Source organism: Poromitra crassiceps (assembly GCF_964638095.1).
Source record: "Poromitra crassiceps genome assembly, chromosome: 1".
Taxonomy (NCBI): domain Eukaryota; kingdom Metazoa; phylum Chordata; class Actinopteri; order Beryciformes; family Melamphaidae; genus Poromitra; species Poromitra crassiceps.
In genome coordinates, this window is record NC_139623.1 from 106,102,459 (window position 1) to 106,122,842 (window position 20,384).

At 44.3% G+C, this 20,384-nt stretch overlaps 1 protein-coding gene across 1 annotated transcript in view; it reads left to right on the forward strand.

Annotated features, from left to right (window-relative positions):
• Positions 1-19,450, forward strand: part of LOC310784504 (sodium/potassium/calcium exchanger 3) — a 54,336-nt gene extending 34,886 nt beyond the window's left edge. Inside the window, exons 3-17 of the mRNA XM_083645488.1 lie at positions 526-602; positions 1,000-1,074; positions 1,231-1,315; positions 2,660-2,763; positions 3,852-3,926; positions 4,036-4,061; positions 6,480-6,533; positions 6,642-6,778; positions 7,665-7,831; positions 8,581-8,824; positions 9,200-9,366; positions 10,913-11,027; positions 11,152-11,264; positions 12,470-12,535; positions 18,847-19,450. Of these exons, the coding sequence (XP_083501614.1) occupies positions 526-602; positions 1,000-1,074; positions 1,231-1,315; positions 2,660-2,763; positions 3,852-3,926; positions 4,036-4,061; positions 6,480-6,533; positions 6,642-6,778; positions 7,665-7,831; positions 8,581-8,824; positions 9,200-9,366; positions 10,913-11,027; positions 11,152-11,264; positions 12,470-12,535; positions 18,847-18,957 (1,616 nt within the window). The 3' untranslated portion in view covers positions 18,958-19,450. The remainder of the gene's footprint in view (positions 1-525; positions 603-999; positions 1,075-1,230; positions 1,316-2,659; positions 2,764-3,851; positions 3,927-4,035; positions 4,062-6,479; positions 6,534-6,641; positions 6,779-7,664; positions 7,832-8,580; positions 8,825-9,199; positions 9,367-10,912; positions 11,028-11,151; positions 11,265-12,469; positions 12,536-18,846) is intronic.
• The last annotated feature ends 934 nt before the right edge of the window (positions 19,451-20,384 follow it).

The following is a 20,384-nucleotide window of genomic DNA, read 5'->3' on the forward strand; positions in this document are numbered from 1 at the left end:
TATTGTAGATGCTGCAAACATAAACCCTCAATGCAGTTTGACATTGATTTATTGAAAACAAAACGTGAAAATACAAACTGAATGGTACAAATGGTTTCTGTGATGACACCCTTTATATTTTTAATTCAGCATCCATCACAAGATAAGATAGAGCTGTTTAGAGTTTCTGACTTGTTATTTTACTGTACACTGTAATAGACATGGGAATCATACAGGAAGGGATTAGTTGATCAGGGACACCCATAGCAAAAATATTTAATAGAAACACAGGACCCAGAGGGAAAGTGTGAAAAGGCTTTTTTGATTGTTGCCTTTGACAGCCATTTGCAGCCCCCCCCCCCCACACACACACACATACACACACACATCCCCACACACTCCTGTAGTCTGTACAGTGTGTGTAAATCTTTCTCTCTCTCTCTCTCTCTCTCTCTCTCTCTCTCTCTCTCTCTCTCTGTCTGTCTCTCTCTCTCTCTCTGTCTGTCTCTCTCTCTCTCTCTCTCTCTCTCTCTGTCTCTCTCCCAGCCATCCATGAGTTTCCAGAGGACATCTTTACCATGGAGCAGAGGAAGAAGGGGGCCGTGTTCCTCCATGTCCTCTGTGTGAGTCTACCTGCTGCAGGATTGTTTTGATCATTTAGTCTTGACTAATCTGCCTGAGGTCTGACATCATCTGTCTGAGGTCTGACATCATCTGTCTGAGGTCTGACATCATCTGTCTGAGGTCTGACATCATCTGTCTGAGGTCTGACATCGTTATAGAATAAGACACTGACAGTTGCTGTTTAATCAAACTTGGAGCAGCATAACATTGATTTATTTTACAATATAAAAAAGACGTGTGTGTGTGTGTGTGTGTGTGTGTGTGTGTGTGTGTGTGTGTGTGTGTGTGTGTGTGTGTGTGTGTGTGTGTGTGTGTGTGTGTGTGTGTGTGTGTGTGTGTGTGTCTGTCTGTCTGTCTCTGTGTCTGGCTGTCTGTCTGTCTGTTTCCACTTCCCAGGCGATCTACATGTTCTACGCTCTGGCCATCGTCTGTGACGACTACTTTGTCCCTTCCCTTGAGAAAATATCTGAGGTGAGAAAAACAGCACTAACCATCTTTAGATATCATAATACTAAACCTCTCATTATTTGCTTAAAGCCATCAGACTTGTGTTTAGGATCTCATGAACTTGAAGGCATTTCATTAAGTTATGGTGACTCTTTTTTCTGTTTTTTCTGCATCTCTCAGAACCTGCAGCTCAGTGAAGATGTGGCAGGGGCAACGTTCATGGCTGCTGGGAGCTCGGCTCCGGAGCTTTTCACCTCTCTCATCGGTTAGTGGCCCATTCAATCTAGACCCTTCTCATGTCATCGGTTAGTGGCCCATTCAATCTAGACCGTTCTCATGTCACCGGTTAGTACCGCATTCAATCTAGACCGTTCTCATGTCACCGGTTAGTACCGCATTCAATCTAGAGTGTTCTCATGTCAAAGTAGTGGGAGCTCAGCTCCGGAGCATTTCACCTCTCTCATCGGTTAGTGGCCCATTACCGTTCTCATGTCAATGTACTGTAGCAATTGTGTGAATCCTGGCAGATCTGTCGTTTCAAACTGTGTTTTCACTGGTTCTCAACACTGAACTAGGAAAATAATTCCTGGTCTTCGATCTGCCATGCAGTGGCAAACTCTTCCAGGAGATGTCAGCAGACTCTAATTTAAAACCTCAATCCAGAATTTTTGTGCACATATTATTTTTAGCTATTTTCTCAGAGAATCTGAGATTTGTGACCATTTTGACTTGCACATGGAAAAATTTGCATTTTGTAATATCTGCAGCCAAATGTAGCTGAAATACACTCTTGGTTTTCATCAGTGTTTTACAGTTACCCCCAAGGTAAACAAACCCTTCCCAGGCTCAAATTACATCTAAAACTAATATTTTGCTGACATACACTGTCAGGCCTTTGTTTAAAAGCTCAGTCACTAATTTTGAGAAACCATTTAATCGCAAGTCAAGTCAAATTTCTGAAGTACTTTTAACAGGTTCTTCACAAAGTACTTCACTTTTTTTTATAAATACATATATATAAGGCCAGAGTTAGACGTGTGTGTGTGTGTGTGTGTGTGTGTGTGTGTGTGTGTGTGTGTGTGTGCGTGCGCGTGCGTGCGTGCGTGTGTGAAAACACTCACCTCCCACCGCGGAGACCCGGGTTCAATTCCCGGCAGTGGTACTTCCTACAGACACAACTGTTAGCTATGTTTGCGGGGGGGAAGCCGGTGGTGTATGGGTTCTGGTCGATGCACTGGTCGGTCAGGGTGCCTGTTCGGGGGAAGGGGAACTGGGGTGAATAGCGTTGTCCTCCCACACGCTACATCCTGCCGGTGAAAGTCCTCAGGTGAGAATAAGCAGCTGGCAACTGCACATGTATCAGAGGAAGCATGAGCTAGTCTAAAGCTCTTCCCACATCAGCAGAGGAGGTGGAGCAACGCCCGGGACTGGAGGTGGAAATTGGCCAAGTACAATTGGGGAGAAAATAAGAGGAAAAAACGGGTGTGTGTGTGGGGGCTGTGATGCCAAACTGCAGGAATGTATCTAATCTGAACCTAAAGAAAAACAGATACTGCAATTACAGGCTTAGAATTCCTTCTGAACAAAGAATAACGTGATCATTTCCCAGGTGTCTTCATCACTAAAGGAGATGTTGGAGTCGGCACAATCGTGGGCTCCGCTGTCTTCAACATCCTGGTCATCATCGGCCTGAGTGGCATCTTTGCAGGCCAGGTAGAAAACTCGTCTTACATGCACTTATTAGTGAGAAACCACTCGATTAGCTTGATGTTCACAGATGCTGGTAGTCACTGAACTGTCCTCTCCTCTGCAGACTGTGACTCTGACTCACTGAACTGTCCTCTCCTCTGCAGACTGTGACTCTGACTCACTGAACTGTCCTCTCCTCTGCAGACTGTGACTGTGACTCACTGAACTGTCCTCTCCTCTGCAGACTGTGACTCTGACTCACTGAACTGTCCTCTCCTCTGCAGACTGTGACTCTGACTCACTGAACTGTCCTCTCCTCTGCAGACTGTGACTCTGACTCACTGAACTGTCCTCTCCTCTGCAGACTGTGACTGTGACTCACTGAACTGTCCTCTCCTCTGCAGACTGTGACTCTGACTCACTGAACTGTCCTCTCCTCTGCAGACTGTGACTCTGACTCACTGAACTGTCCTCTCCTCTGCAGACTGTGACTCTGACTCACTGAACTGTCCTCTCCTCTGCAGACTGTGACTGTGACTCACTGAACTGTCCTCTCCTCTGCAGACTGTGACTCTGACTCACTGAACTGTCCTCTCCTCTGCAGACTGTGACTCTGACTCACTGAACTGTCCTCTCCTCTGCAGACTGTGACTCTGACTCACTGAACTGTCCTCTCCTCTGCAGACTGTGACTGTGACTCACTGAACTGTCCTCTCCTCTGCAGACTGTGACTCTGACTCACTGAACTGTCCTCTCCTCTGCAGACTGTGACTCTGACTCACTGAACTGTCCTCTCCTCTGCAGACTGTGACTGTGACTCACTGAACTGTCCTCTCCTCTGCAGACTGTGACTGTGACTCACTGAACTGTCCTCTCCTCTGCAGACTGTGACTCTGACTCACTGAACTGTCCTCTCCTCTGCAGACTCTGACTCACTGAACTGTCCTCTCCTCTGCAGACTGTGACTCTGACTCACTGAACTGTCCTCTCCTCTGCAGACTGTGACTCTGACTCACTGAACTGTCCTCTCCTCTGCAGACTGTGACTCTGACTCACTGAACTGTCCTCTCCTCTGCAGACTGTGACTCACTGAACTGTCCTCTCCTCTGCAGACTGTGACTCTGACTTGGTGGTCCCTGTTCAGAGACTCCACATACTACATCCTCTCTGTCCTGACTCTCATCATGGTGAGATGTGCACTGCATCAATATAATCAATCACAACCGTGTTGCTGCCCTATATACAGTACCACTCGACACCGACTGGCTTTGAAGTAAGCTGTTTCTCTCTTTCTAGGTTATCTACGATGCCAGAGTCGTCTGGTGAGTGAGTCCAGATACAATGAATTATGTGCATATTCCATGGCCTAAAGCATTCAATAAATGTTGTCAGAAATAGCATGTTTCCCTTGCGCGTTTCCCTGGCCGAACATGTGAGGAAGATTTAAGGTCCATAATTTACATTAGTTGTTAGTTTCTCAGATACTAACTGCATAAATCAGATTAATTACCTGGATAAATCAGATTATACTGATCTTTGGGGCTTGCTTGACAGACTGTGGAAATCGTGTGCGGAATTGGATTTAAATCGGTTATTCAAATCCATAGGATCGGCACTGACATTCATATTGATATTTACTCAAATTGTTATTGGCTTGTACATTGAAGCTGGCTGCAATGGCTGACTGGTTGAAAATGTCACGAAAATGAACATTGGTAAAATGTGTGCTAAAATGCAATAGTTTCCATTGCCTCAATCACACTCACTATTTCCGGAGCGTTTGATCATGTCATCAGTTTTCTACAGCAGCCATCCTAGATGTCTGTGTGTTAAAGGTCATCCGTTTTCTACAGCAGCCATCCTAGATGTCTGTGTGTTAAAGGGCCACTTTGCCAATTTGTCACCCAGCTTTGAATCATTTTGACGTCATTATGACATCATTTGATATGAATGAACGGGGAGCTCTGGGTTCAGGCAAGATGGATGGAAGTTAAATATGCTTCATTTGCATATACAGTACTACTGATTTTGTAATGATACAAAGCTGGTTGAAAATCGGCAAAGTGGCCCTTTAAGTTAAAGTTTCCCCCCCCCCTATCCTCTTATCGCTGTCAACACCTCTGTCTCTGGAGTCAGCAGAGGTCCTTTCAATTTAAAATCTACAATGAATCAAATTTTGACATCCATCCACAAGCAGAATGCTTGTGTTTGTTTGGAGGGGCATGTGATCATGTGATCATGTGATCAGCAGCTGTGATCATGTGATCATGTGATCATGTGATCAGCGGCTGTGATCATGTGATCAGCGGCTGTGATCATGTGATCAGCGGCTGGCTGTTGTTATCTTTGCTGATTGTGTGAAGCCACTTGATGAAGCCACTTGATGAGTCATTGGCAGCAAACTGTTGACGTCTCTCATTTTGCTTTTGCATTCTTAATTGGTTCATTTAGGCCTCTTGATGCTGCGAGAGCGTTCTTTGCTGCCTCTCCTTTATGCATTCATTCTTTTTCTTTTATAGACAGTCTGTGGCTTTCCATTACTGTATTTGTCAATGGTTTTCATTGAATTGTAGATTTATTCATGGAGGTTAATATAGGAGGTAACAGCGTCAGTGATTTGAGAGTCTCTGTTAATTGAATCCCCGTCTGCTGAGCCAAGGCAGTCCTGTCGTATTTCATCTCCTGACTGTGACTCCTACAATTTAGCAAATTCGTGATTTGGTTTAGTTTTCCAAATGATTGTATGCTCTCTGAATATCTGAGAGGTCTGCGCCCACATGCGTGCAGCAGTGTATGTAGTCTGTGTAGCCACGCCCACATATGTGCAGCAGTCAGTGTAGCCACGCCCTCGGGAGAATGGCAAAAACATATTTTCCGCCCAGAAACTCCAGTCTGGTAGAACAAAATTAAATGTGAGTTCACGTGGCCGGCTGGTTTACCAGGCTAGCTTTTGCCTGCAACCCGGAGAGAGGTGGGGACTATTATTGCTTCGACAATTGCATTTTTTATTGGTAAATGGTAAATGGACAGTATATAGCGCTTTTATCCAAAGCACTTTACAATGTGCCTACATTCACCCATTCACACACCGAGGGCGGCCAGCTGCCACGCAGGGCGCCGGCACAGCCATTGGGAGCAATTTGGGGTTCAGTGTCTTGCCCAAGGACACTTCGCCATGCGAGGAGCCGGGGATCGAACCACCAAACCTTCCGATTAGTGGACGACCTGCTCTACCTCCTGAGCCACAGCCGCCAGATTTATTACGTTACACAATACAGCGAAGAGAGAGAATATGGAATTTCAACTTGCCTTCAACTTGGTTACAATTCCTGTGTTTAAATTTGATCTTTCTTTTGGTCTTTTCATCTCTTAATAGCTGGGGTATATAAGGCGAGAGATGCTGTGAATACTAATTATTAATTCGTACTAATTCGACTAGGCAACAATGAATACAAGAAGTGTTGTGCTATATGAGATCATTAATAATGATATTTAACATTATCAGCATGTCTCTACACTTATATTGAGCTAATAATCAAAGGCACAATAGGCAAGACTAGTAGTCGACTAATCAATTACTGTGGAAGAGGTTGACTGACAACTGTAACTTTGGTGTAGGTATTGATTAAATGTGTGGAGATACATTGAGATACAGTATATGTACAGTATATGTATACATACATATACATATACAGTATATGTATACAGAGTTGTGTATAATCCAAATGTACTGTTTGCAGGTGGGAATCCCTGCTTCTCATGTCCATGTACGGAGTCTATATTCTAATCATGAAGTGAGTGTGCCGACCACCAAACCCTCACCGTACCTCCACCGTTGTCCAAATTCTGATTCCCATTAACCTGCAGATGTAAGGAAAACAGTAGTGCCCGTTTGGTTGCAGGTTCAACTCCCAGCTCCTGGGGTTTGTGACGCGTCAGATCAGGAACGGCAGGCCGTGCTTCGGGTCCGACGAGAGAGACGAGAAGATGGGAGACGAGGCCGCTGCGTGCAACACCTCCATGGTGCTTCTTAGTAAAGGTCTAGTGTGAAATCCTTATACTGTGTCTTTCTCTGTCTGGTACTCTTAAAAGGACGGCTTCAACGGTAATCAACCCACTTTGTATCAAGTATAATCTCGGTATTATAAGCACATGTGCAGTGTTTTACCTTCTCTCTCCGTTTACCTCACAGAGAAAATGCTCCTGCTCCTGTCTGCAGAAACTCCGCCCCCACCAGCTGCAAGTCATTAAGGCTCGTTAAGGCTCTCAATGCGATTCTCTGTGGATGTGCACATACTTGAAAAATTTAAATAAACAGTAACAGCCGCCCTCGGAGCAGACTCCGCCTCTCCAGCACAACTTCCGCAGCTCCGTTGTGACGCGTTGTGACATAAAACGCGTCAGAACGGAGCGCTTTGCCAGAGGAGGAAATGGGAGATCTCCGTGAGGAAAACACAGAGAGAAGATAATCACTGCCCATGTGCTTATATTACCAAGATTATTAATGATACAAAGTGGGTTGATTACCGGTAAAGCCATCCTTTAATGGCCTACTCATGCGTATTTTGTATTTTAAGTTGAGACTATGGTACGTATACATTACGGGATTTTCATGATATTTTAACTTTACTTACTTACTTAATCCTCTTCGTCCCAAGTGGGACATATACAGTAGCTTTGAGGACTGCTGCATGCTGTGCCTCACCCCATGTTACAGTTAGGTCCATCTCCTTGTATTTGAACTTTAATTGAAGGATTATTATGTTCCTCTGTGGTTTGAGAAAATGCTGCAACCATTTTGGCTGTTGAAACCCTTTCAGACTGGATCAACTCTGAATTGCGTGGTGGTCAAGCTAAAACAATGCTCTTTTTCTCAGTTGGTGTTAGAGTTTGTAATGTTTTTGCCCAACAACCTGACACTGCAGGCCAAGCCAATGGTCAGGATCCTCAGCCGGTCATGATGGTGGATGAGCTGCTCATCCTCAACCCCCACCAGCTGTCCTTCTCGGAGGCGGGCCTGCGCATCATGATCACCCCCCACTTCTCCCCCCGCACCAGGCTCTCCATGGCAGGACGCATGGTCATCAGTGAGGTATCTGCCACAGACATCAGACATTATAACATCGGGGCATCTGTGTAAAGGTAAAAGCACTCGCCTACCACTGCGGAGACCTGGGTTCAATAGAGGGTATGCACACTCACTGGAACACGCCCCCTCAATCGGGAATGAGTGTCAAAATGAGTGTCAAGTTCCTCCCTGAGCAGCAGGTGTCAGTTATCTAGGCTGATTACTGCATTCAAGCTCAGTCTTGCTGTGACTCAGTGGGCGTGACCCCACAGTGACTTCTGCCTCTGTGACATCACATGCATACCCTCCCGGTAGCGGTACTTCCAGCTTGGTCAGACGTTCCTACAGACACAATTGACCATGTCTGCGGGTGGGAAGCTGGTGGGGTATGAGTCCTGGTCGCTGCATTAGTGCCTCCTCTGGTCGGTCGGGGCTCGTGGCGCCTGTTCGGGGGGAGGGGAACTGGGGGGAATATTGTGATCCTCCCATGCACTACAGTACATCCTGCTGGTCAAACTCTTCGTTGTCAGGGGGGAAAAGTGGCTGGCGACTGCACATGTATCGGAGGAAGGATGTGAACAGGGGGAATTGGCCAAGTACCGTTGGCGAGATAATAGGGGGGGAGGGGATTGATTAAAAAAAATCCATTATAACATGATCCAGTTGGGACAGTACACCAAAAAGACAGTTTGTTGTCTGCTCTCGAGAATCTATCCCCTCTCTCTCTTCTCTCTCTTCTCTCTCTCTCTCTCTCTCTCTCTCTGCACTCACAGAGACAGAGGTTGATCAGGAATCCGAAGGCCCAGCTGGATGGTGAGGTGGGCCTCGGGTCCAGAGAGAGCAGGGTGAAGAGGATGGGCTCCTGCGGTCTGGAGAACGGGGGCGGGCTGGAGAGGCAGACCCCCGACAGCAGAGCCGAGCTCGGGGACGGAGAGGCAGGAGAGAAGCCCGGGGTGGAGGTCTGCCAGCTGGATGAGGAGGAAGAAGATGAGCCTTTCAGTCCTGTGCGCATACCAGGTGAGGAGGTGCATACCAGGTGTCCCGCACTCAGCCTGACTTGACCAGTACAGCCTTAAATGTGCCTTAAGTATGATGCTGATAGGGTTGTTGAACAATGACTTTGCCAAGCAGTGAAATTTCTGGCTTCCAAAACTCACTTTTTGCCTCATACTGTGCTCCCCATTAGACATTCGTGTTGGACCTCTGCTGTAATTAGCTAGCTTACTCATCTCTATTGTGAAAATGTTGTTTTCATAGATCACTTAATTCCTCTTTAAATGTCTCCCTGTACTACTGTTTATGCATCAGAGTAAACAGACTTAGTTGATTTCCTCAGTCAAAGATTTAGATTGAATGGCTCACTGTGGCTGACTGTGCCGTTCTCTGCCACAGGGGGCTGCTGTGCGCGGGTGAAGTGGCTGATCTCTTGGCCCCTGGGCCTCCTGCTCTACTGCACAGTGCCTAACTGTGTTCGGCCACGCTGGCACCGCTGGTTCATGGCCACCTTTGCAGCCTCCACCCTGTGGATCGCCATGTTCTCCTACCTCATGGTGTGGATGGTAAGGAGGCAGGACTTCACATGAGCACTACAAAATGCTCCCTTCATCTGGTTGCTGCTCCATTACAAAGCTTTGACTACACTACAGTCTCCTATACTTTAAACAGTAGCAGAATACCTGTGCAGTGTATCGAGTGTAAATGTTGCGTTCTCTGCACGCCCAACGTATGGAGTGGACTCTGGACATACTACAGTATCTATTCATACAGTATGTATTTCTTACAGTCTGTATTCATACAGCCCAGTCTGTATTCATACAGACTGTATTCATACAATCTGTATTCATACAGCCCAGTCTGTATTCATACAGACTGTATGAATACAGACTGTATGAATACAGTCTGTATGAATACAGACTGGGCTGTATTCATACAGTCTGTATTCATACAGACTGTATTCATACAGTCTGTATTCATGCAGTATGTATTCATACAGCCCAGTCTGTATTCATACAGTCTGTATTCATACAGCCCAGTCTGTATTCATACAGTATGTATTCATACAGTCTGTATTCATACAGTATGTATTCATACAGACTGTATTCATACAGTATGTATTCATACAGTCTGTATTAATGCAGTCTGTATTCATACAGCCCAGTCTGTATTCATACAGCCCAGTCTGTATTCATACAGTATGTATTCATCCAGCCCAGTCTGTATTCATACAGTATGTATTCATACAGTCTGTATGAATACAGACCGGGCTGTATGAATACAGACTGCATGAATACAGACTGTATGAATACAGTATGTATCATACAGCCCAGTCATACAGTCTGTATTCATACAGTATGTATTCATACAGCCCAGTCTGTATTCATACAGTCTGTCTGTATTCATACAGACTGTATAAATACAGCCCAGTCTGTATTCATACAGCCCAGTCTGTATTCATACAGTCTGTATTCATACAGTATGTATAAATACAGCCCAGTCTGTATTCATACAGCCCAGTCTGTATTCATACAGTCTGTCTGTATTCATACAGACTGTATAAATACAGCCCAGTCTGTATTCATACAGCCCAGTCTGTATTCATACAGTCTGTATTCATACAGTATGTATAAATACAGCCCAGTCTGTATTCATACAGCCCAGTCTGTATTCATACAGTCTGTCTGTATTCATACAGACTGTATAAATACAGCCCAGTCTGTATTCATACAGCCCAGTCTGTATTCATACAGTCTGTATTCATACAGTATGTGCTGCTACAAAGAACATAATGGGTAATTCCATTTGGAATGTTTAGATTGCCAGATCATAGAACTTGAACTCTGAAATGCAATGTGTGCAGTACAAACCACAGAGAGCTACAGTAGAACTAATAAACAAATTCTTCTTAAAATGTTTCCATTTAGTACTGTCGAATTTGCAGCATGTTTCTGCAGTATAGCAGCAATATGCTCAAATCCAGTATTGTATTATTATATGTGTTAATGTTTCTTATATGTGTTAATGTTTCTTATATGTGTTAATGTTTCTTATGTGTTAATGTTTCTTATATGTGTTAATGTTTCTCATATGTGTTAATGTTTCCGTCAGGTCACTATCGTCAGCTACACACTAGGCATCCCAGACTACATCATGGGCATCACATTCCTGGCAGCCGGCACCAGCGTGCCAGACTGCATGGCCAGTCTCATTGTGGCTCGACAAGGTAACAAATGGAAACCCTTTCTCCTAAGCTATGACTCCAAACCGTTTACCCGTTCCATTCTCTCTGCAGTGTAAACACTTACAACGGCGCTTTTATAGTTGAGTGTTTCTCCGTCTCTTTCCAGGCATGGGGGACATGGCGGTGTCTAACTCCATAGGCAGTAATATCTTTGACATCCTGCTGGGTTTGGGTTTCCCCTGGGCTTTGCGTACCCTTGTGGTGGACCACGGATCATCAGTACGCACACACACACACGTTACTACTACTACTTTACCCCGACTGTCCCGTTCCCCTTCTCTCTTGAACTCTCTTGGTTTATGGGTGTGTGCAGGGATGTATTACCAAACGGGCCTACCGGGCCCAGGCCCATGGGCCCTAGAGCTCAGGAGGCCCATAATCCAGAGCCGCTTCACAGGACCACCGCGTATCTTGCCCGGGCTTGGGACCAAATGATCCCTTATAGGGCCCCAACCCTTTATTTTTAATGTTCCATATGTTTATGAACAATTAGAGGGTTATTGTTCTTTTGGCTTTAATTGAGTGTATCTGTGCTGTAAATCCTGTTTTACTGAGACAGGGTCCAAAATTAGCACAGCCACCAGCCACATGCTGGTAAAAGTGGCTGGTAGATTTGCTTCACTCACCATACAAAAGAACAATGGTAATCTATTGAGTGGCTGGTAACAATTTTAACATTCACTAGCGACTAGTGGACAAAAAAGGTAATTTTGTTGCCTTTATGGAGATACAGGTGAATTTATTTCTTGTTAATGTGCTGTTGGCTTTGAGGTCAGGTGACTGTGCTGTAAATCCTGTAGAGAATCAGGTGAATGTGTCTTATTATTCTGGCCTTAATTCTGCGTATGTGCGCTGTGAGAGGGTGTGTGGGTGGGTGTGTGAGAAAAACAGTAGAAGAAGTATAGAAGCAGGGATTTTGGTTTGTGAGCTACAGTTGGAGTCATTGAAACTCTTAACCACAGCACAGATTTCATGTAAAGAAAAAATTATAGTTTGGCAAGTGGGTTAGGTCATTGACTTTGTGCATGACACATTATTTTTCCAACAAGTGTTTATAGGCAGATTCTTTCGCTTATAATTCACAATATCACAATTCCAGTGGGTCAGAGGTTTACATACACTAAATTGACTGTGCCTTTAAACACATTGGGAAATTCCAGAAAATTATGTCATGGCTTTAGAAGCTTCTGATAGGCTAATTGACATAATTTGAGTCAATTGAATTTTGAGCTGTACCTGTGGAAGGTTTAGGGTAGGGCGGGGGTTAGGGTTTATTGTTGGGGTGAATGTAGAAATGAATATACTTTTTCTGGAGTGGTTAAACAATTTGTTTTAATTAATTCAACCTAAGTGTATGTAAACTTAGGACGTCATCTGTATATCAGATGATTGTACAGCTGTTACACCACTGCTCTTATCCACAGGTCTTCATAAATAACAAAGGACTGGTGTATTCTGTGGTGCTGCTGCTGGCTTCTGTCTTCCTGACGGTGAGAGAATCAATTTGAGCAGATTTTGGGTATTCATCTGTGTCGGTAGGCCAAATAGTTCCACATCTCGCTGCTGACATCCTTTTGTCATCCAGAATAGCTGGATATGGATTTGTCTGTTTTATGCTGTCGCCATGCTTTCGGCTGTTGGATTTATTGCACTAATAAGAAATTCTCGGCTATCTGGGACCCGTTTCTGGCCTACTTGGACGAGGTTACAGGCGACAAGTAACTCACCCGGCTGACTTTTCGTGGACCCCTTGCGTGGGATCCTGCGCACATCTCTTCCAATATTTCATTTTATGGTTTTTCAGAACATGAGAAACAAAAACAAAAATACTCAGACAGGAAAAGGGAAAAGAAAAAGACAAAAAAACCAAAAACAAATATACATTTCCAACTTTGCAAAGTGGTGCTACCAGTCACGTAAAATGCCCATGTGCTTACAAAATATACTGTGCATAGAATCCACTATAAGTGGTCCATAAATAATCGGCCGGGTGAGTCACTTGTCATTTTTAACCTTGTCAAAAAAGGCCAGGAACGGGTCCCAGATAACCAAAAACTTCCCCAATGAATTAGTCCTTTGGAACATGAGTCTCTCCATACGCACAACCGAGACCATGTCCGTCAGCAACAGCTGAAAAGAAGGTGGAGAGAAGGACTTCCACTCCTTAAGAATTACCTTCTTGGCAACAGTCATCCCCTGCGTCAAAGACTGCCACACGGCCACCGGGAGGAGCAAAGAGGACTCTGAGCACCCAAAGATGGCGAGTTCCGCCTCCGGTTGAAGGGCTACCTTGTAGGCCTTAGAGTACCAGTCAAATATTTTGGCCCAGAATCCGGACAGTGAAGGGCAAAACCAAAAAGCATGGGACAGTGTGCCCTCCCACACCCGACACCTATCACATAGTGGCGAGACAGAAGGATATATCTTGTGTAACCTCTGCTTGGAATAGTGAAGACGATGAACAACTTTAAATTGGATCAGCTGGTGTCTACTATTAACCGAGCAGAGCTGGAGACAGACAGACTCCTGTCCCATATGATTTCAGATAGATCAACACCAAGTTCCTCCTGCCACACCTCTCTGATCCTCTCAGTAGGGGCCTTAATGCAATCGTCGAACAAACACACAAACCTAGAAATAAGATGCCTGGAGTTGGGAGGGCTTAACAAAACCTCAAAAAAAGCATGTTCATTTGGGAGAACTTCAAAATCATGGATCTTGGATCAGACATAATGGTCCCTATCGTTGCATCGGCGCTGTTTCTAGGCCGAGCGCCTGGCCCAGCCCAAATCAGTGGGCGTGGACCAGCGCACTTGATATCGTCGTGCTGGCGCTACACGCAGCCTAAATCATTACAACCACGCCTTTTAAGCGTAAAATTATGCACCGTCATGCTCATTGGATAACTGCAATAAACGAATCGCACGCTTGCCTTTTTAGCTCCAATTCCAGTGATCCCGCAAAACCAGACGAAAGCCAAACGCTCTGCCCCCCCCCCCCCCCCCCTTCATCCAGTCTGTCTGTCTGCATTATAGGCTATTATTCCATATTATTATGCTTCTCAAACCAATCTAACTGCAGTTTCAATACTGCAAGCATGTAAATACGCTACACTATAGCAAGATCAAAGTGAAAATAATGTTCTAAATGCATCAGCTAGAAAAATATAGCCTATTAGATTGGTGAAAGTTTGTCCAGAAAGATATCATTTTCTCTCGCCTGCTGCAGGAAGGATGATGCACATAAATATAGCCTACATTATGTAAAGTCATTGCATAAATGTGTTTTTATTGTAAAACTAAATGTGGAGTAGGGCCAAGTTATTGGAGTGGACATCACAGTATAGCAGATGACAGTAGAAGCTTCCGAAGCGCGTTCCGCTGTCACTTATCTAAATCACGTTAAATCCACACAGGGTATATATAGGCTCAAGAGGACATATATGTTTCACATAGGGTGGTGTTTCATTTCAATGTTTTATTTGGCACCAATATTGAAATGTTCTACAATTGCAGGTTGTCTTACCATTACACATTATTTTAGATCTACCTTTTATATCTATTTCGGCTCATTTGGTTGCTATTTAGTAGCGAAATGGAGGACCCAATTGCATGCTGGGACAGGGACATTCACAGGCAGTAAACTTACAACTGCTATTTCCTATGGGAAGCTGGGTGCTGCTATGTGTTGTGTCTGTCTGAGCGAGGGAGTCAGAGAGAGAGAGAGAAGGGTGACAGAGAAGAGGCAGAAGAGCACTGGCGCACTGAATAGGCCTGATTTCAGAGAGAGACAGAGAAGGGTGACGGGAGAGGCAGAAGAGCACTCCTTGACACTGGCGCAAAGCGCTAAATGTACGCCAGCTCGGAAGATAGCAGTACGCCGGTATTTAGCGCCGACACGCCCACTTTGGCCCATTCTGGGACTGCGCCACGCCCATTCGGCCTAAAGCGCATTTGGCAGCGTAAAGCCATATTGATATCGTCCCAAAACAGGTGCAAGGCACGTTTTTTTGCGTCTAAGGCCCGTTTTAGCGCCGAAGGCCTGTGGGAGAATAGGGCCCAATGTCTAGCTTGTATATATCTATAAAGATGTGTCTGGGGCAACTCAAATTCCCTCTTCAGAAGGTCAGAAACATCTGGTATATTCAAAACGTTCCTGACCTGGTTCAGAGTTCTGACTGAGATTTTTAGGACAAAACTAAAACCTTTCAAAATCCCAGGCTCCTCTAGCTTAGAAAACAACATGGCTGGCAAGGAGGACCTGGCGATAGAGCCGACCTCCATTTTTAGCCACAGGGTTGAGTTGAGAGCCCTAACGTTGGCAGCCCAGTAATAATGCCTAAACACTGGTAAGGCCAGCCCCCCCCCCCCCACCCCGCAGACTTAGGTTTTTGCAGGTGAATTTTAGCAATTCTTATGTTCTTATAATTCCAAATATAGGACAGAATTATGGAGTCCAGCTCTTTGAAGAAAGCTGATGTAAGAAAAATAGGGAGGTTTTGACGCAAATAGAGGAACCTGGGAAGTGAAACCATCTTAATTGAGTTTATACGATCAATCATAGACAAAGGAAGGATTTCCAGTTTTCTATACATTGTTTAAGCTTTGAAACAAAATCCCTAAAATTCGACTTAAATATTAGCTTAGGATCTCTGGGTATGGTCAAGCCAAGATAGGTGAGGCGGCCCTTTGCCAATTTGAATTGGAGACTCTCCAGGAACCCAGGAGTGAAGAGATCAGAGAGAGGCATAAAGTCACTCTTTGTCCAGTTAATTGTGTATCCGGACAGCTTACCAAAGGAGGTGATTAGTTCTAGGAGAGGGGGGATCGATTTTTCTGAGTTATGCAGGTATAATATTACATCATCGGCATACAAACTGATATGCGTCTCAACACCTCCGATCTCCAGGCCTGCAAGGCTTGGGTGACTACTTATTTTTAAGGCAAGGGGCTCGAGCGCAACGGCGAAAAGGGCCGGCGAGAGAGGGCAACCCTGCTGGACCGAGCGAAGTAATGGAAACCTGGATGACTTGTCGCCATTGGTTATAACTGAGCATGCTGGACTTGCGTATATAAGCTTAACCCAGGATATGAATGATTTGCCAAACCCGAATCTGTGCAGTGACTCAAACATATAAGTCCACTCAACCTGATCAAACGCCTTCTGTGCATCGAGTGATAAAATCGCCGCACCACTAGTCATACTGTGATCCGCATATATGGTATTGAGGAGGCGTCTGACATTAGAGAAAGAGAACCAATTCGGGATGAACCCTGTCTGGTCTGGATGAATAATGGATGACAAATGTTTATTTAGCCGGGTAGCTAGCGTTTTAGTGATTACCTTTCTGTCAAAATTCTGGAGCGCTATGGGTCTGTAGCTGGCTGGATCAGCTTCATCCTTCCCCTTTTTTTAAATGACAGAGATGTTAGCTTCATATAATGTTTTAGGCAAGACTTTGTCCTTCACAGAGTTAGATGCCATTCTGAGGAGGAGTGGAGCGAGAGTGTTGCAGAATTTCTTGTAAAATTCACCACCAAATCCATCCGGCCCAGCTGCTTTGCCTGATGGGAATGATTTAATGGCAGAAATGATTTCCTCCAATGTTAAATCAGAGTGTAAGTCCTCTTTGGCAGCATCACTTAGTTTGGGTGTTTCAAGAGGGTCAAAAAAGTCATTCAAATCAGATTGAGCGGTATCACACTTAGATGAATAGAGTTTGCTATAGAACTCCTTAAAACGGTCATTTATCTTCTTAGGGTTAGTAGTCAGCAGGGCGCCCCTCTTCGATGTAATGGAAAGAATTGACCTGGAAGCCTGAGCGCCCTTAAGCTGCCGCTTAGGAGCACCTCAGGCTTATCTCCCAATTCAAATTGCTTTTGTCTCAGTTTTAAAAGAAGAGTATTTATTTGACCACCTAAGATGCAGTTATATTCATATTTTAACTTCAATTCCTTATTATAATCTTCTGAGGATTTTGAAACCTGATATGCCACATCAAGGGCGGGGAGAATATTCTCAATCTCTAATAATCGCCTCCGTCTCTCTTTCTTGGCAATAGATTCATATGAGATTATGTCCCCGCGAATGACAACCTTTAACGTTTCTCAAATCGTAGAGTCTGATACTTCACCATTATCATTAAATTCCATAAAAAGTTTTAATTTAGTGTCAATATACTCTATGAATCTTTCTTCAGCAAGTAAGATGGGATTGAAACGCCAAGAGTATGCTTGTTTAGGAAGAGAGAGATTTAGCGACATACTGTAGTCAGGGGGCCATGGTCAGAAATCAATATGTTGTGGTATTTGGTGTTGGTGACGTGGGAAGTTGAGAATCTATTAGGAAGTAGTCTATTCTGCTGTAAGATTTGTGGACATGGGTGTAAAATGAATGTTCTTTATCTGTGGGATGTTGAACCCTCCAAATATCTACTATATTTCTAGACTTAATCAAATTGTTCAATACCTGCACTGATGAGATGGTTTGGGGTGGACGTGAGGATAGCCTATCTAAATATGGATCTAGGTAACAGTTAAAGTCACCGCCAATTATTATATTTGAAGTACTGGAGTCGGGGAGTAGATCAAAAACTTTCTTAAAAAAATTGGGTTCATCTGTATTTGGGCCATAAATATTAAGTAAGGTAATTGGAAAATAATTTAGGGTGCCAGAAACTAAAATGTACCTGCCATGAGGGTCTGTAATCATTGTGGCAAGTTGAAATGGAATGTTTTTCCTCAGCAGAATACCTACACCCCGGGCATGGGAAGAGAATGGGGATTGGAATTACTGCGAGACCCAGTTGCGCCTTAAGCTTCTGGCATACTCTTCGCGCCCAGCCAAGCGCATAGGGCGCGCGGCGATTTTGACGTCATCGCACGGGGCGTGTCGGGGGGGTGAGGCCTGAGCGCAGCGCGGCGCGTCCATGGAGATTTTTCTATCAGCGCGTCGGGTTTTGCTGCCTGTGCCTGTGAGATTTCCATGGTAGGCTATCAGCGGATATCTGCTGTGATTGAGTCCTCATCGTCGTAAAGTCGCCTTCAAAGCATGATGTTCGATTATAACGAACTAGTTGTGTGGCTTAGCCTTCCCAAATGTTGAGGGTCGTTTTTTAGAATTTAATAGATAGAATTGGGAAAGTTACATTCAATTTCATTCGGACTGCCTGGCACTGATCGCCGCCATTTTCCCATGGAGCTCCTAGCGAGCTGCGCACTCACTATGTTCTGTTTCCGTGGAGCCCCGCCTCCAGCGCGTGCGCGAAGAGTATGCCAGAAGCTTTAGACTTCGCTGTTGATTCGCTTTGATGTGCGTCTCCTGTAAAAATATGATGTCTGCGGATAAAGATCTTAAATGACTGAAAACTTTCTCCCTTTTGACAGCATGGCCCAATCCCTTCACATTCCACAAGACCATTGTGATATCTTTACCTAACTGTGTCCTATCTTGAGATCCAAGCATAAATAAAAGAGATTTATACAAATAAGCACAGATTTATACAATGAAATGAAGTGACTGGTTGCATGATAAACAGGAAATATAAAACAAAACAAAAAGTCTGCGCACATCTCTTATAAGCACATAAGCATTTGATGCGGCTGGTAGCATCACGCACATTGAAATGTTGATTATATATGTATGTTTTTGTTTTTGTCTGAGCCTGTTTTTGTTCTCCATGTTCTGAAAACGGCAAAGTAAAATATTGGGGGGGGGGGGGGGGGGATTGTGTTAAAACCTGTGAAAATGTGTCATTGTGATACCCTGTAGTAATATTTCTCCCTGCTCTCTCCGTCCGCAGGTGATGTGTGTCCATCTGAACCACTGGAGGCTGGACCGCCGGCTCGGCCTGGTGCTGCTGTTCCTCTATGCCATCTTCCTGCTCTGCTCCATCCTCTTTGGGCATATGTGAGGCCTTAAGCTTCTTCCTGTTAAACACCACGCATCCTGTGAGGCCTTAAGCTTCTTCCTGTTAAACACCACGCATCCTCTGTCCTCAAGCCAAGAAAACACAAAACAAAAGAGGGACAGCCATGTTGTGTACTGTCTGCACCATGTGAGAGTTGATGTGCACCACTTTAGGATACGCTAGGCCAGGGTGACGTCGTTGACATGCAATGACACAAACCCACACAGTCTTTTCTCAATAGAAAAATGTTTCTAGTCATACAGAGCAGTGTTTAAAGACAGTCAGACGTGAGCCTTTCAGTGGGGGATAGATACAGAAATAGTGTAGAGTGGCTTATCCAAAATAATCAGGACATGGCAGAAAGATGGAAGCAGCAAATTTGGTTGACATGTTTATTGGGAGACACTCAAACAGAAAGTGACATCAAAATAAAAGACCAGATCAATGCACTCCTGTGACTGTTTAACATTTGAATAACATTTAATTCTGCTTATTATTTAATTGTCATTGATTACATCTTGAAGATTTATTGAGCAGGTTTCTTCATTTTCTTAATATAAATGGTAAAAGCAGTAAGCTATAAGAGGCTGAATTTAAAATGATTTTAGAAGCTCAGAGGGTTTTAATTGTAATTGTCGTAAAACACAATACAATGCTAGATTTTACACATCAAAATGTCAAATGAAATGTAAGCATCCCATGCAGTGGTGCAAAGGTCCTCGTCTTCATCTAGACACATCGTTAATATGTACTAAGCGGGCCCTCATCTTTTTTTAGCACTATAGCTTCCTGTTTCTGCAGCTTTAGTTTTTAGCTTTTCCTCTCAGCCAGCTTTTGTCCCCCCCCCCCCCCCCCCCCCCCCCCTCCAAGTTGTGAATTGTGCTGCAACATTTCTGAGTTAAAATAAGTTAAGTTCACTCACAAGTAGGGGGGGATTTATCTTGCCGGGGGCTGGACGAGAGGAATTTAAGTGCTTTCTAAATCCTTGTTCAAGCCACATTATGTCTAGCGGGACACACCAAATTAATTACAGAATAGCTATCTAGATTACCTTTTTCAGGTATCATTGCGAACAAAAGCCTTTTCCAACAGAAAGAAGGCTTAATGACATATCTCCTCCACTGCTGAACTCCAAATTCAAAAAGCACAGAATCTTGTAGGGGGACTGAACATTACAGTCAGAATAGCCAATGAAAATGCTGCTTGGCTCAAGTGCACAATAAATGATGTCTTCAAAAGTAGTGAGGGAGCAGACTTCTGGGAAGAGGCTGAAATAAAAGACTGTCATGTGGGAAAAGGGGTCTGTTCAGCTTAGATATCCATTGCAATCAAAAGATCATACTTTTCACTTAGCTGAGGGCTTTCAGAAAATTTCACCTATTTGAAATGTTGCCGTCATTTCGCTAACCATTTTACCACAAAATAGCTTT